This window comes from Strix uralensis, chromosome 3, assembly GCF_047716275.1.
Source record: "Strix uralensis isolate ZFMK-TIS-50842 chromosome 3, bStrUra1, whole genome shotgun sequence".
Taxonomy (NCBI): Eukaryota; Metazoa; Chordata; class Aves; order Strigiformes; family Strigidae; genus Strix; species Strix uralensis.
Window position 1 is genome coordinate 28,526,171 of NC_133974.1, and position 17,104 is coordinate 28,543,274.

Genomic DNA, 17,104 nt, shown 5'->3' on the forward strand with positions numbered 1-17,104 from the left:
GTATTTTGAATAAACAAAAGTTTAAAAAAATCAAGAAGAATATTTTAAGAGGTAAAAACATTATGAAAACAAGTTATGAAGATGATATATATAAAGACTGAGTTACACAAGAATTCAGTCAGCCTGATGATACCACTCAATAAGTAAGATTGTGGGTAAATTAACAATAAGAGCTGAAAAGGAACTGGGAGCAGAGAAGGGACATTTTATAATAATCCCTGCCATCCATAAAGATACAAACATCCCAGACATGATGGATGAATGGGGCAGCTTGAAAGAGAGACTAGATATTGGTATCACCATGTTTATACTCCTATTAGCAGTGGTAATCATGCAAGTAAAGAATAACTGGGCTCCGACGGATTAGCACTGGGCACTCTGCTAGTTGGTATAACAAAAGTGGGAGTAGAAACTGTGCAATGATATACATTCAATGTGAATAAGGAATTTGTTTTGTGTTAATTAGGTAGCAGAACAGGTTGGGGTATGATGGATTGGACTGTGTTTGGATGGGATGATGTGGACAGTTCGACAGCTGACCATATGGATGTTGTTGTAAAACATTTGTGAGGTGGGTTGTTGCAACATCAATGATTCTGCTAAAAAAATACTTTAAAAATCAGTCCCTACTGGTAATGTTACTGTGGAATTGATGAAAATATACATGGAAAAAAGTAATCAAAATGCTACTGAAACTGTCTATAGGTTTCAATAAATAGTAAGGAAGTTTGGGTTATGAAATTGTTTGAATTGTGGTTTTGGGAGTTTTCCACTAAGATGATATCTTTTCACTCTTTGTCTGGTGTGTTTTTTTTTTTTTTTTTTTTTTTTTTTTTTTTTCCCAAGAAAAGGATTTTTGTGTAAAAGGGCTGACAAAGCCCTTGTAAGATTTTGCATTGCAAGATTTATTTGAGTCTAGTAATATAGATGTTAATTTTGCTTATTTTCTGTTGAAGTAATCATATGACTCTTTGCAATAATGTTAGTGTTAATGGTTAATTGAAATAATAATAAAAAAGGAACCAGGTTAGGTCTTCACCTAATTTCAGACAATTAGGGGATCATTACTCAGCATTAGAGAAAAAGAAACTAGCAGTGAAACAAACAAAAAAAGGCAGCTGCAGGCATAACTACTGACCTGTGAAAAATCAGCAGGACACCGTTCAATAGAAGAAACGATGATGGACAGCAAAGTGCACACCACGGTTTCTAAAAGTGTGGAACTACTTATGTGACAAACCCTAAACATTAATTGAAATGAAATGCAAATTGAAAACATTGCTTGTTTCTGTGGAGCGTTCCTCAGCGTTGTTGCACTTCTCCCCCTCCAGTCCAGGCCGGGTACAGCACTCAAAGCAAACGTGCAAACTCTTATCTTACTCCTTGGCTTGCCCCGGAGGGTGCACTGCCAGTCTCATTAAGATCGCTTGGATATTAAGACACTGGTCAGATAAAAGCAAAAGCTCTGCCTTCTTGCAACTACTAGGTGGATTTTGGTGGATTCACTCCTACTCCTGAGCAACTCGTGTAACAGCCAGGTGAAGGGAAGAAACTGTGCATTTATGAGCACTGGCTATTCAAAGAAAGTTGCTTTGGGTTAAAGTTGCTTTAATTATGTAAAGATATAAATTTGCTTTGGGTTAAATATAAAAAAATAAAATAAATATATAAAAATATATCGACAGCATGTTTTTTCCTGGAAAACTACAGAGAAGCCCTGGAGAGTGAAACTTGATTTTCTATCCTGTTAAACTGTTCAAATGGTCCCTTAGTAGAGGTTTGGCCCAGATCAAAGAGCACACTTCGCAGTTGGAGAATTAGCATGAACATAGGCAATTTGGATGTGGACACCTTGTTTTGAAGGGTAACTGGAGTGGGTTATTCCACATCAGTTGAACTCAGCACCATGTTTAATCTGCTAGTAGAGAGGCAGGCTGCAGTTTTAGGCTGGCTCCCAGTGGCAGTATTTGTTAAAGCTGCAATCAGATTACTTGGCAATGTCTTAGGTGTTGCCCAAGAACATGAGACTAGTATGTGTCCTGGTCCATGATCGCTTCATTGTTCTTAAGAACTTGCCAGCTTAATCTACTGATTTTCCTCACTTTGGGGGCATAAACTGTGTATCAGTACTGATTTTCCAACCCTTTATACTCTGAATTTCTGGCAAGATCATTAACCAACCTTTCTGGTTGGGGAAAATTAGCAAGTAAGTGGCATTTTGAGGGAGGGACACAAAAGAGAACATAACCTCATTTGCAGCAAAATGGTCAACTCAGCAGCAAAAATGGCAAATCCTGCCGTTATCTTGGAGAAATGACAAAATTATACAACTGTAGAACAGCGCAGAGTTTATCGGATCATAGAATTAAAAGGAGGTTCACTTTCAAACCAGCTTAACAGCATTGTGAAACTTAGTGATATAGTGAGCCTCGGCTGCGTAAGATTCAGATGATACTGCTGTTGCTAACATTAACAGGGGACAACAGTAGATGACTGATGAAAAACGGTAGTCGTGCCAATCTTGAGGACAGACATCGGGTGCGCGGGAGGACACCTCAGGCAGACCCTTCAGAGACAGCATCATGTGTGCCTCAGCCACAGGGCTTATACACCGTGGTTGTGCGGCCAGGCCCTCCGCAATGGCGGCCACCTGACGCTTGCTGGGGCCTGGTGCTACTGACAGATTTTACTCTGCTTTGGCCCCTGGGGAACCACTTTACTATGCTATCATTCAGTATGCTGAACACAGAAAATGCCAGCAAGCAGGCAGGTGGTGGAAGCGACCACCACCCAGACACCTGCAGCTATCTGGGAGGCTCCCAGGAATTCAAAGGTTGGAGAAAAAAAGAGAGGAAGAGGATTTGTTTCACAGAATCACAGAATCACCTAGGTTGGAAAGGACCTTGAAGATCATCTAGTCCAACCGTTAACCTAGCACTGGCAGATCCCAACTACACCATATCCCTCAGCGCTATGTCAACCCAACTCTTGAACACCTCCAGGGATGGGGACTCCACCACCTCCCTGGGCAGCCCATTCCAACACCTAACAACCCGTTCTGCAAAGAAATGCTTCCTAATATCTAGTCTAAACCTTCCCTGGTTTCACTTGGTGGCAAGTATTTTCAAAGATCTTGAGTTGTGAAAACCACAAACTAACAGAAAGTTAGCTGCGGTGTATCACACGCTGTCAGAAAATCCGGACAAAAAGACCCGTTCGATAAATTCAGGTACCTGGGTACCTGGCCCGGGCACCATAGAGCTCCCTCCAGGGCTAGAGAGGCCGCCGCAAGCAGCCCGCACGTAGCAGCAGCCGCCATGCTGGTTGTGGGCACCTTTCCCTGGGGCTCCGCCCGCTTCGCTGTGGCCAGCCAATTGCCGCACGGGAGGCGTGGCCGGGCGCGCGGGGGATGGCGGGCCGGAAGTAGGCGGGGCTGTCTGTGCGCGGGAAGCTGGGGTGCGGGGCCGGGGGCCGGTAGCAGGTGGGGGCTTTTTGCGTGGTCGCGGCGGGCGGGGGCTGTTGCCGTGGGGACGAGGGGTTTGGTCACTGCGGGAGCGGGCCGGAGGCAGTCCCGGGGCGGCTCGGTGGCGGGCCGGGCCTGTCCGACCTCAGGGCCGGCGGTGGCGGCTGCCTTCCCCCTCCTTGGTCCTGGTAGTGCCTCCCTCGTGGTTGAGCGCCCGTGTCGCCCGCAGGCCCGCCGGCGGGGGAGATGGAGTTCTCCAGCGGCCGAGCGAGGCAGAAGCACTCGCGGCTGGCCGGGGACCGGCGGGAGTTGTACCCTCACAGCCTGCAGTTCTATCTGGAGCCCCCCACGGAAAACGTCTCTCTGTTGGAGTTTGAGAGCTTTGCCATCGACCGTCTGAAGCGTGAGTAGCGGGTCCGGCAGTCCCCCCCCCTCGAAGATTTTGATTTTTCCTGTCACGGCTGTATGTATCTTTGGCGGGCTTAAATGCTCTCTCTGCCTGTTATTAATGTAAACTGGCTGCCTGCTCGTGCTGAAGTGAACCCCCTTTAAAGGAAAACGTGTTGCTTTAGGTATTTCAGAGAGCTGTGACTGATTTCACAACGAGTGTTTAGTGTAGAGCAGTCAGGGCTGTATAGTTTTGGTTTACACTGGTGGCTTTTATGAGTATGTTTCACTTTCTAGGCGTTGGGACCCATTTGATGTCTCTCTGTACAGCGATTCAGGTCTTTGTGGCTGGGAGCAAGGGTTTTCCTGAACTCCTGAAAACCACTGAATCTAAGGTTTCCATTATTACAGTGGAAACCGTTGTCTGAGACTGATCCATCAGAGTCAGCTGTCTCCCTTGTTGGCTCTATGGATCCCAGAGTTGGGCGAGCTGGGACTTTTGGGCCATACCTTATCCTTTGTGCTTCTTACCCCTTTGCTCCCCATACTGCTAAAAGCAATTCCTGTGGCCTTACCCAAGTTTGTGCATTTCCCAAGACATGATACAGTTATATTTCTTTTCAATATGTTGTCTCTAACATGGACTTTTTCTTTTTTTCCCCAGTGCTCAAAGTAGTTGAAAACCTTGGTGTGAGCTATGTAAGAGGTAGTGATTCATACAAAACTAAGCTGGAATCTGAGCTCCGGAAGCTTAAGTTTCCCTACAGAGTAAGTAAAAATCAACAAAGGGAAATATCTTGCACTTTATTTTCTTTACACCATTCAAGAATTCTGAATAAAAGTAGAGGTGATGAAATACTATTCTTAAAGCTTCTGTCATTTTGTCAGAGATGTAGTTTCTCTTTGAGAGTATATATATATATTTCTTTAGGACAACCCCCTTCTTTAATAGTCTTGCATTTATTGTCTTAAAGATGAGTATTAACAGCAATGATAAATTAATTGTGGATTTTTAATCTGGGAGAGATTATTTCTCTGAAATAATAATAATAATACATTCTGTAGGCTTTGGCTGAGGATGATTATGAGGCAAGAAGAAAAGACCATATCTCTCATTTCATACTACGCCTTGCTTACTGTCAGTCGTAAGTACTTTTTGGATTATGCTGTACTCTTATTAATTTTAAACATATACAGATACTACATTGTTTTATTATAGACACTACAGATATTTTAGAGTTGCATGGCTACTAAATAGAAAGGTAGGCTCAGACAGGGTTTTTTTTGCTAGGAACCTGATTTCAACTGTGATGAAAACGGATACTTGGGATCAAAATTGATACCCAGATTTTGTAATGCTAAAAAAAAAAAAGTATAAACTTTTGGGTTTCATGCACAGAATGTTTATTTGAGTCTTTCCTTTTGACATCTTTTTTGAGATTAAAGCACACCAATATTAAGTGTTTATCAGGCATTTGCAATGATTGATAATTTAAATTAACTGCTGCACATGCTTAAACTGTTGATTACTGACCAAAGACCTGACTATGTAAATAGGCTTTATATTATTGTCTAAAGAGAAAGCCTTGTTTCTGGCAAACTGAAAATACCATCTGAGTTTGAGGTTTCCTCTACTGACTTTGCTTTTCTTCCAAAATCATTGCTGTGGATGGCTGCACTGCAATTTTTTCATTATGTGAAATCTCAAGCACAAAGTTGGTCCTTGAAGGAATGCTTCAGCTGTAGGTTTTGGATGAAATTATAGAGGTTGTCAGTGCTTTATATCTTTAGCAGTTTTGTTATGCATCAGTGTGAACTCCTGACTCCTTGCCATTGCAGTCCTTTTTTAGAATTAAAACTGCCAAATATGAAGTGTGTATTGTTTTGTATTGTTAATTCAATTGCACTATAAATTGGAATATAGTTTGTTTAAATTACGTGAGTGTGGTAGAAAACTTATTATGATACTGTGATAGCTGACATGACTGAAGTGCTGCTGTGGATGAATACAGATTTGTAAGCAAAAACAGACCAGGAAGGTGAGTAGGAGGGATTGTGCTCTAAGCCAAGGTATGAAGCTGGAATGAATGCGGCTTTTCCTTGGAATGGGTCATGAGACAGTTGAGAGTTCTGGGGCAAGTGTTGGAGAAGAGACCAAGGCGGCTAACAACATGGTCGGTGCCTGCTACAGACCATCTGATCAGAATGGGGAGTAGCAGAGGCCTCAAAAGCCTCCAGATGGGGGAAACCTTGCCATGACAGCCCTTGGGTGACTTTAAACACCCTGAAATTTCCAGATTTTTCACATCCCACCATGTTGCGCTTTCAAAAGACATCTGGGCTGTGCGAAGGACAGTTTGTTGATGTACATGATCGATGAGCCACCTAGATCTGTGATGCATGTACAATGAGGAACACGTGGATGTGAAGATCAATAGCAGCCTTCACTGCAGTGACTGGTAGTATAGTCTAAAATGCTGAGAGAAGGGACCAAGTTGAGTAACAGAATTGCAACTGAATTTCCTTCTACCCTTCTCTATTCTACATGTATTATTTGTGATTATGAATAACAAATTTATTGGTTTCTTTCTAGTGCTTATGTTTGTTGTGTATATTTTTATAAACTCCCTCAGTCATACTAGTCCTGCTGAAAATATCTTGCTTTTACCTATGTTGTAAGTGTCTACCAAAACACCATAAAAGGTAGTATCCTTAAGTAGCCTGGGACTAAAAGGCCCCTGAAAACTTAGTGTTTCTTATGCAGCTAGGGGCATTTTGAATAGTCAGTTTGGTTTCCATTATTCTCTTGTAAAACTTCAAGTATTTAGTTATTATTTAGATGGGACCATTGCTTTTCTGTTGGAGATGAGACACTTTGAGGGTGTTGGTAGTGACACATTGGAAGAAAGTTGTGCTGTTCTGGAAGGTAGAATTGTCTGGTGGCAAGAATCTAATCTGGAACTCAAGGCATCTATTTTGGTTAGTCTGTGGCTTGAGGAAAAATGAGTTTGGGTCAAATTCACAGAAGGCAATACAAGCCATTTAGCAAAAGCCTGCAGGTTAGGTATTCTGTTCAGGAGTGGAATTCACTAAACTTTGTCCGCTGTGCTGAGAAGGGAGGAAGGTATATGTGAATGACAGTGGCTAGCATGCTGAGTGAAAGGCTGCCTCAGTCAGAAATAATCAAGCAGGGACTTGGCTAGACATTTGCCTTTGTCACTGATGTGGTATCTTTCCCCTCTGCCCTGTATCTCTATAATGGCTCTGGAATCTCCTGTAATTAATGATGGATGCAGATGTCACGTCCCGCTCAGATGAGGGAGACAAGTGACTCAGATTTGTAAATCCCCTACGGAGTGGACAATGGTGAGACAAGTCTCAAAGTCCAAACATTTATTAACTACCCACAATGTACTAATTGGACACACGATAATTGGCTAAGTATATAAAGAGTTGTGGCAAGCAATACAGTATGCCTTGCATTGCTTAATGGTAGTGAAGGGAAAGGAGGAAAAGGAAAGGAGGGAGATGGAGGAAATAGAGGAATAGAGGTCACTGGTCTGGGTTCCTGTGTCGATCCTGCCAGTGAGGGTTCCAGGACGCATCTGTCATCTTTGCTTCACTTCACTCTCTGGGCCCCCCCCTCCCTTTCCCCCCCTCGATTTATACACACTTTCCTTGGGTCCATCCCCTAGGTCGACCCACATACCTACATATCCCATGTACGGGGAGGGGTAAGGTGTTTCATGGATGATGTAATTAACATGATCTTGTTAGTCTTCATTTGCATATTTAGGGGTGTTAACTTTAATATGCATGTAATGGATAATGAAGCAAAGGTCATTCACCAGACAGATGGGGAATTTAAATTTGGCCAGGTGCACCAGAGCAGAGCTGTCCTGTCTCCACAGGGCTCCCTCCTCCAGCTGCATCCTGTGTTATTCTGGCAGCCTTATCAACTTTGACCTCCACACCATCCACCCCATGACTATAGTTTCATTACTTGGAAGTGTTTGGGACATTCCTTAGCTCGGAGGGCCTCCACTCCCCCTGCTAACCATTATGTCTTTCTCAGGCTGTTTTTCTCAGTCTTCGTTTCTCGCAGGCCTGTTTCTTTCAGGACCTGTTTTTACAAGTCATCTCTCACAGCAGATAATTGGACTATTTGCTTTTTCTCTGCAAGCTTCTTTTTAAAAGAACATCCTTGTCTTTTGTATGAGAGCTTATTTGACTGTAGTGCTTGCTTAAGAAATAAGTGGGAGACATGGTTCAGACCCTCTGCTTCAGGGAAGTATCTTAAGAATTAGGCTATAGGCAGGGCAGAGGTGGGCAGCTTGTGAAGGTGAACCACTGTGCGGAAATGAATACAAGCTATATTGGGCCACAGAGTCATCAGGAAAGAGCCTGGCTTTGTAGTCTAGGGGGAAAGACCCCTTCTTAGGGAGGAGGGGCCTTGGATAGAGCTCCAGGGCACTCTTTAAACTACTTGCAAATGTATTTTTGTGTTCCTGGTTATATACAGATAGTTTGATGCAGTGTTTCAATAAAGCAGCTTGATAGTTTCCACTTAAGCTAGCTTTTTTTGTTTCTTTGGAAAGGTAGACTTAGTGCTTACTCATAAAATCGAAAATAGTCTCTTAAGCACTGAGCTGACCTTGTACCCAGCATTCTTCATTCTCTTGAAAAGCAGCTATTTCAGAGATAAGATATTTCTGTGCTCTAAAACTGACATGTTCCCTAGAAGGTAAAATTAGGAGGCAAATAGAATATACTGTTCTCTAAGTTTTTATCATATTAGGTCAGAAAAATAAGCTTGACACAAAACATTAGGTTAGTTGATGAAGCCTGTTAGGGTAGGAGTGTTTGAAAAAGTGTACTTAAATAGTCATAACAGCAAACTAGGTTGAATTCAGTTCTCTGTGGCAGTTGTGTTTACAGGCTTGTTTTCCTATGACACCCGCCTCTTTAAGTTTCCAGTTGGCCAACAGTGCCACCCAGGGGTATGAGTTTACATCAACTTTTTTTTTTCTAGTCTGCATCAGTCCTCACTTACAAATTGGATTGTTTTGGTTTGGGTTTTACATGGTTTGAGGTGGCCAGCTCCACCATCCTTGTCAGTCAAGTCTGTAATGTAGTTATCATCTCTTGGCTGTCCTTCTTCTGCCTTCTGAAGTCCAAGGCTTTAAAGCTTACTCCCATATAATGTTGCTAAGGTAAGGTATATACAGTCTTGAGTGAACAGTCTCATCCATACCCTTCTTTCACACCTCTTGTAATGTCACTTTTATCTGTCAAGACCAGGAAACATAATAAGCTTGTTTCATTCACTTTCATGGCAAACACAGCTCTAAACAGAATTTTACTTTCATGTTGACCGTGACCATGCGTTTCTGCTTCTCTCTATTGCATCTCTTTTCACTTTATCAGGTTAGCTATGAAGAATCTTGAAAGTCACAGGAGCATAGTCTTCACTTAATTAAGATGGAAGAAATAAATCTTGCCTCTGCTCTGACAGCAAAACTCTTCTATCCAGGAAACTTTTAAGCATGCTTTTGAGTTTCTTTTCTTTTTCCCGTGTTGCATAACAAAGACATAAGTTCTTTATCAAGCTTAGCAAGGTTTTTTTCTCTTCTCATGTTTTTTCTGTATGATAAATTAGACTTGTGTGCTGAAATTGCTACCTCTTATGTTGACTAGCATTTATTTTTGTGTGCTTTCTGTACCTGAGTTCCCCTTGCTGTCTACCTTTTGAATCTTAAACTGTGAGGAATCTTCTGGTGTTGGTTGTCTAGTAAAACAGAGCTCTGGCCCATGCCCAGGCTTTTCACAGGTTAACATTAAGTTGTTGGTAACTGAACTCTCATATTTAATTGTGGAATGTGAACTACTAGTCTTAGGTTCCAGGTTTAGGAGCATTTTCATGTCTTTCTAAAGTACTTCAGTGTTGATGCTTCATAACAAATATGCCGGTCTTGCCTACCACTCCTTGGGGGGGTAAGGGGGATTCCTCCCCCCCCCCCCCCCCCCCCGAGTGCTGTTCACTAGTATGAAAGAGAGTGTTCTTTTATATTATTTTTCCAGTTGGGAATCTACTGATGTGATTTAAACTGTTGAGTAGTCAGCACACAAAAAAGGTAAGTGGCAAAAAACATGGAGATCATCTTGAGTGCCATTGCAAGTCATATAATGGACAACCAGGGGATCAGGCCTAGTCAGCATGGGTTTATGAAAGGCAGGTCCTGCCTGACAAACCCGATCTCCTTCTATGACAAGATGACCCGACTATTGGATGAGGGAAAGGCTGTGGATATTGTCTACCTGGATTTTCAAAAAGCATTCGACACAGTTCCCCATAGGATTCTCACAGAAAAACTGGCTGCCCATGGCCCGGATGAGCGAACGGTCTGCTGGGTCAAGCACTGGCTGGATGGACGGTCCCAGAGAGTGGTGGTCAATGGAGCTAAATCCAGCTGGCGGCCGGTCACAAGTGGTGTTCCTCAGGGCTCGGTGTTGGGACCATTTCTGCTCAACATCTTTATTGATGATAAGGACATAGAATGTATCATCAATAAATTCGCGGATGACACCAAGTTAAGCGGGAGTGTCGATCTGCATGAGGATAGGGAGGCACTACAGAGGGACTTGGATAGATTGGATCAGTGGGCCAATGTTAACGGGATGAGCTTCAGCAAGGCCAAGTGCCAGGTCCTGCACTTGGGCCACAACAACCCCATGCATCGCTACAGGCTTGGGGAGGTGTGGCTGGAGAGCTGTGTGGAAGAGAAGGATCTGGGGGTTCTAATTGACAAGCAGCTGAACATGAGCCGGCAGTGTGCCCAGGTGGCCAAGAAAGCCAACGGCATCCTGGCTTGTATTAGAAATAGTGTGACCAGCAGAAGTAGGGAGGTGATAGTCCCCCTGTACTCGGCACTGGTGAGGCCACACCTGGAGTGTTGTGTCCAGTTTTGGGCACCTCAATACAAGAGAGATATCGAGGTGCTGGAGCGAGTGCAGAGGAGGGCAACGGAGCTGGTGAAGGGCCTGGAGAATAAATCCTGCGAGGAGAGATTGAGGGAGCTGGGACTGTTCAGTTTGAGGAAGAGAAGGCTAAGAGGAGACCTCATCGCTCTCTACAACTACCTGAAAGGACACTGTAGAGAGGTTGGTGCTGGTCTCACAGGTAATTAGTGATAGAACAAGAGGGAACGGTTTTAAGCTCCAACAAGGGAGGTTTAGACTGGCATTAGGAAAAAATCTTTCACAGAAAGAGTGGTCAGACAGTAGAATGGGCTGCCTGGGGAGGTGATGGAGTCACCATCCCTGGATGAGTTTAAGGGTAGTTTGGATGTGATGTTGGGGGATATGGTGTGGGGGAGAACTTTGTACAGTAGGGCTAATGGTTGGACTTGATGATCCCAAGGGTCTTTTCCAACCTGAATGATTCTGTGAGACATTCCTAACATCTACGGTTCAACTACCTGCAACTGTCTCATTTTCAGCAGTAGCTTGGGTAGTTATCTAATGAGAGTGACATTGCTTTTCAGTTAAGGTTGTGGTTCTGATAATAAGTATTATTAATAATATCTGTCTGGAATGAGAGTGTACAATTGTAATGAGTATAAGACATGATTTGGGTTTAGAAATAATGTAAAATTTTCCAAAGACACAAGGGAAAAAATGAACATAGATAATGCCCTAATGATGATGTTTCTAGGAAAGTCAGTTTTAAAGTATATGCTGGACATACACAGTAATGTGAGCTAGTTCATCAGCTAGTTTGTCAACTGCAGGAAGAATCCAGGTAGGTGTGTGTTGTATTAGAGATAACAGTAATATTTTCTTGTTTAGGTAACTTAAGTGGGTAGGTGGGATTACAGCCTTTGATCTACTCTCCTGAAGGAAAGGAAGAACAGGAGACTGGCTGGCCTCCAAAGTAACTTTATATGCTTGATACTTTTTTTTTCCTTTGGAAGACAAAGACAGCATAAAGCTGATGAATTAGGAACAGAGTAAAACTGTCACATCCTAGAATTTTGTTACTGTTCAAGATGATCACAGAAGAACTGCAGATCAGAGGCATTAACTTCCATTTTAAGTTGCACAGATGATTAATACATCCCAAGCATGGAGACTGTCCATGGGGTTATACTTCACAGAAGGCCTTAACGCAGTCTTTCCATCTGGAATTATAATTTGAATCATAATTAATTTTCTCCAAACCATATTTCAAGTAGAGATTTTGTCTACAGAATCACAAACAACTCTGTTGTAATTTGCCGGTCACCTCTGGGAAAACATGCTTAAATATTGTAAGGAGAATATGTAAGACTGCAGTATTTCTGTGCTCTGTGAATTGTCATAGCAGTAGCCCACAGCGTAGCTCTCAGAGGACAGTTTAAAAGAATGCCCTGTAATAGCGAGATACAGTATCATCTGCATGCTGTGCTTGTACCTACAGGGTGGCTTTTGTTACTAGTATTCTGGTACCTACTTGCTATAGCTTTGAGAAATGCGCTGATGCCTGGGAGTCTGAGTGCTGGGATGTAAAGAGTAATATGAGTACTTAGAGACTGGCTTCAGTGTTATTTTTCTTTAATGTTGTCTACTGACTTCTGTCCCTGTGTTCTTGTTTGTTCTTGCTCACCTGCTGTTGCTAAACCCCTTTTGCTCTTTTGTCAAGTGTTAGATGTTCTATTTGTGTTCCTCACCCAAGTTCGTTGTCATATATTTTCCTTTTGCTTGCTTCCAGGCTATTTGTTGCCTAGTATAGAGCACCGTTATAATATCTGAGACATGTGCATGTTGCTTCAGCTGGAGATACCCCAAAAGTGAGAATTAAGAAGTAGGCTTCCTAATGTATTTGCCTCATCAGATTGATTGTGACATTAATTGTACAATAAAGAAATGTTGTGTCATGTTGCAAAAAAAAAAACCAAAGCTGTCCTTTAAATACTGAAGGAGAATCTTATCTGCAGTTGGTTATTCTTATCTAAAACAAGTAAGAAATGGTTAGTGCTGTTTAAAAGAGACTAACAGCTTTGATACCTACAGAACAATTTTTAGTGTTGACATTGACTACTCTGTTCTTTCAAAACAAAGAAGCATGACTGTCGATGTGTATTGTCTCTTCACAAGAAGAAAGCTGCCTGCCTTTTTTCCAGGCTCCTCAGTTTGTGGGTCCCATGCCAAAGTCAGTGTTACATTTAACGCTGTGTTCACTAGGTTTGACATCTATCTTATAAAGAAAGGATGCATAATCAGAAAACGTATTATGGTTTTTTTTTATTATTATTTCTTTGCAGTGAGGATCTCAGGCGTTGGTTTCTTCAACAAGAAATGGATCTCTTGCGATATCGCTTCAATGAACTGACTGACAGTTTAAGACAGAAATTCCTGGAACATGTTAACTTATCATTTGAAGCTGTAAGTATGTTACTTTCTGTATTTGTGTTATGTTGCATGTGCCTGTTTTTTTTTTTAAATTGTCATTAAGGTAGTTTTAGTACTTCTATTTAAAAAATAAAAAGTGCAGTTATGGCTTTAAAAAAACAGCCACACAAAACTTCTGAACTTGAAGAATAGTGTGCATGCCACAGAAATGAGGATTAAATTATACATTTTTGTGCTGCAACAAGAGAAGCTCAGTCTGCTTCAGTCAACCAACACTTGACTGAAAACTGTGTAGTTACAAAGGTAAGTTAACAATGTTTATGAAAGCTGATAGGAGGTGTTTTTGAATTAAGATTCTGGATAGGCTAGATCTAGTGTGTGTTCTTCAGATATGGCATTTGTTTGTCTCATCTGTCCATCAGGGCAAATAATACTCAGGTCAGAATTACCTTGTTTTCTTTTATGTGTAAGTGATGAATTGTGTGATAATTCACCTTAAAGGTTTCAGTGATAAGAAACTGATGACTGCGTTTGATTCTAACCTGAAGTGTGTGTGCAATCTATTCTCATCAGATTACTAACTTCAGTTGGAAAACATATGTTTTTATGAATAAACTTTGCTCTAGAACCTTTGCAATCTACTAACTACTTCTAAGATATTGGCTTCTTGCTATAGTAACCAAAGCAAACCACAGTGACCTTGGGGACTTTGTACATCATACCATTTCATGAATACTGATGTCTGGAGAACTATGTGAAAATTAACAAGACATGCATTCAAGGAATACTTCAGATAGATGTTGAGGACATAATTAAACTTTAATAATCAAAGTATGAAAATCCTGTATGGATTGCTCAAGAATGTAACTTACTGTGTAATTGTCACTGTGGGCTAAAAATAATAGGCTTCTACTTTGCAAGTATATTTTTGACACGTGGTTCTATGTACATGCTAAAAATAATTTCTATTCCACTTGTTTGCGCATATTATGCGAGTTACTGAAACTATAAGACTATGATTTAGCTTAAAAAAAAAGTAAATCTGGTATTAGATACCAGATTAAAATTTGCCTACTGTGTTGAGGGATTTATATATAATTTTAAAAGAAATGATCTGCAGTTAAATAACAGTTTTATTGTTACATAGACTTTACACACACACATGCACATAAATTATACTCTTTTCACTTAATAGACCATTTGATTTTGGCCCATTAAGTACATGCTACAGAGAATGCAGGATATAAATTGTGTCCAAAATTCTGTAAATGCTCTTATTCCACAGTTGCTTTCTCATTAGAACTTTAGATTCAAAGCTTTTTTCCTTTTGACTTAAACTCATTCTAGTTCTTTACGAACTTATGAAAAACCTTGAAAATACCAAATCTGTGTAGACAAACAGCTGTTGTTTTTGAGATGCTTTAGGGATATTATAAAAGAGTTCTTGCTGTTATAGACCACTTCATTTGTTTGAGCGGATTAAAGGAAAATGTCTGTCGCAGTTTCTGCGTTAATGATTTCAATAAAATTTTGCACTGCAGCTATGAACTATTTTGTTAGAAAGCTCCAGCTTTGCCTGTAGCTCTCAGTAATCTTACAAAAATTAATGTATAATCATCACTCTACTGAAAAAAAACCCAATAACCACCAACCCATTTTTCTTTTAAAATACTGATTAATTAGAAGAACTTAAAAATTCTAATATGTGGCTGATGTGCATTATATGTTGCTAGATTGAAAGATCAGGCACCAGTGCATGTTGATAATGAAAGATGACTTGTGCAGTGTTGAGAATGAATTTGTCTAGCTAAGTAGTAACTCATGGGCTTTCCTGGGTCTTCAAGAGACTATTAGAAATGTCATTCTTTGGTTCAACAGACCTTTCACTGAATGGTGTGTTTGTGGAGCTGTATTTCCATTGCTTATTCCCTGGTCTCATATTGTCCTGTCACAGTTTCAGCATTCAGGCTTGTGAGAATAAATCAATGTTTACAGGTTGCTGGAAATAGCTAGGAGCATAACTTGGTTCTGTGCTATTGAATGTGCCTTCAGCATGTCAAAATGATTAAAAAGGTATTACTTTCTTATGCCTGTTGAGGCAACAAAGAATCATTTCATTGCAAATCTTCTCTGTTCCTACTTTTTCCCCCCCTTCCAGTTCCAGTGGGAATTTAAGCAAAACTAATCTCTCCTTGCACTATCATATATAAAACATTTGGATATTACTAAGGAATTCCATACCTATCTGAAAGAGGTTTAAACTCTATGGTGCTACATAGGGGCCACTGTAAAAGCAGTATTCTTTTTCTCAGTGTTGTATTTGTAAAAGTCTTTAAAAAGGAAACGAAGACGGACTATCCTCTTCATACTTCTCTGTTAAAAGTTATGTTTTCATGCCTTACTGTGCATAAAACAAGACGGAAATCAAACTTTCTGCTGCACCTGTTAGAATGGTCTTCAGGACCTTCAGGTCAAGGTAATATCAAGTTCTGATACTACAATTCAGCTTCTATATAGGTAAATGGATAGAAATTCTACTATAGGATTTTAATTGCTTAAGCTATGCTGAGAAAGTTAGGTAAATATCCTTAAAGAGAAGACAGGTTCCTTGCATTTTCTAGATAATAATTCTGCATCTCAGAATTGTAAGCTGAGATAGGCCAGAGCTGCTGACGTTCAGATCTCGGCATAGTCTGGCATAGCAATGTCTCAATTTAACAATTCTAAGAACCACTGTAAGAAGCGATTCTCAGTATTTAATAAAAGAGCTGGTCAAACTTTTTGTGGGGAGGAGGAATAAGTGGATAGTCTTGTCTAGTTTTGTCACACTTGTCTTCATTTATAGCACCAACAAAGTGAACCTGACAGTGAGAACTCAGTAACTGTCACTTTTCTCCTTTTCATGTTTGCTTACATGCATGAGAAAGTGAGACATGTATTCATATAATTCTTTGCAGGGGTTTTGCAGAGATTTTGTGAGTTATGGATTGAGAATTACTGCTTTATAGAATCAAGAAGTCTTCAATCCTGCTCAGGGATAATACTTAAGCAGCTGTTAAATCTTCTTTGAAGATTTTAGTGCCAAAGATCTTAATTTAGCAACTTTTTGGAAAGAATGAAGTTGTTAACAACTAGAAGAAAAAATACCAGACTTTTTGAATTTTTATAAGATAGTCAGCTGTGGAGAGTTTGAAATGATAGTAGTTCTGATCTCATGATTAAAGAGAATTTTAATCAAAGGGCAAGAGATTTCTGAAACTAAAAATAGAAATGAAATTTAATGAAAATGAATGTTTTAGTTTTTATAATAGGATTTTTTTATGTCCTGTGACATTTATATTGCTGATGGAGCAAAATACATGGGAAAGGGTTCATTAAAATAAGTAAATACTTGCTCTGTGGTGTTTTACCTGATTATAAAATGCCCTTTACTTGCAAAAGGAAGTCTATAACTGTTCAAAGTATTCAGATTAAAGATGATGACTTCAGTATAATGAATTAGTGTTTGAACATGCATAGGATTATGATAATTCAAAATTTTTACAATGTTTGTGAAAATAAGCTTCTCTACATTTAGTATAAATTAGGGAAATTTGAAGCTTAGGTAAGTTCTTCCTTGAAATGTTTTTACAAAGCTGTCACTGAATTAAGGTAGTCTATCTCTCATATTTCTGTGAGAAGCCTCTGGAACCTGGACTTTCGGAAAAAAATGCAAGTTAGCTTTGAGTTTATCTCTGAGACACTTTTTTGAACTACTAACAGGTAGATTGCATTTTAATTACTTATAGGAAATAGCTTTGGCCAATCTGTTTTCTGGCAAATGTGGAGGATGCCTGGACTGGTGTTGCTCAGCCTACTGGAACA

General features: G+C 40.5%; 1 protein-coding gene across 3 annotated transcripts in view; it reads left to right on the top strand.

Annotated features, from left to right (window-relative positions):
- Window positions 1–3,393: 3,393 nt before the first annotated feature.
- PRIM2 (DNA primase subunit 2) overlaps window positions 3,394–17,104 on the top strand; it is a 135,523-nt gene continuing 121,812 nt past the window's right edge. The window contains exons 1-5 of one of the 3 annotated variants that reach the window (XM_074861780.1): window positions 3,394–3,423; window positions 3,693–3,866; window positions 4,515–4,618; window positions 4,916–4,995; window positions 13,153–13,273. In XM_074861780.1, the coding sequence (XP_074717881.1) occupies window positions 3,710–3,866; window positions 4,515–4,618; window positions 4,916–4,995; window positions 13,153–13,273 (462 nt within the window). In that variant the 5' untranslated portion in view covers window positions 3,394–3,423; window positions 3,693–3,709. Of the gene's footprint in view, window positions 3,424–3,449; window positions 3,482–3,516; window positions 3,867–4,514; window positions 4,619–4,915; window positions 4,996–13,152; window positions 13,274–17,104 lie in introns of those variants that run through there. The other 2 variants (XM_074861779.1, XM_074861781.1) reach the window with 2 other exon arrangements.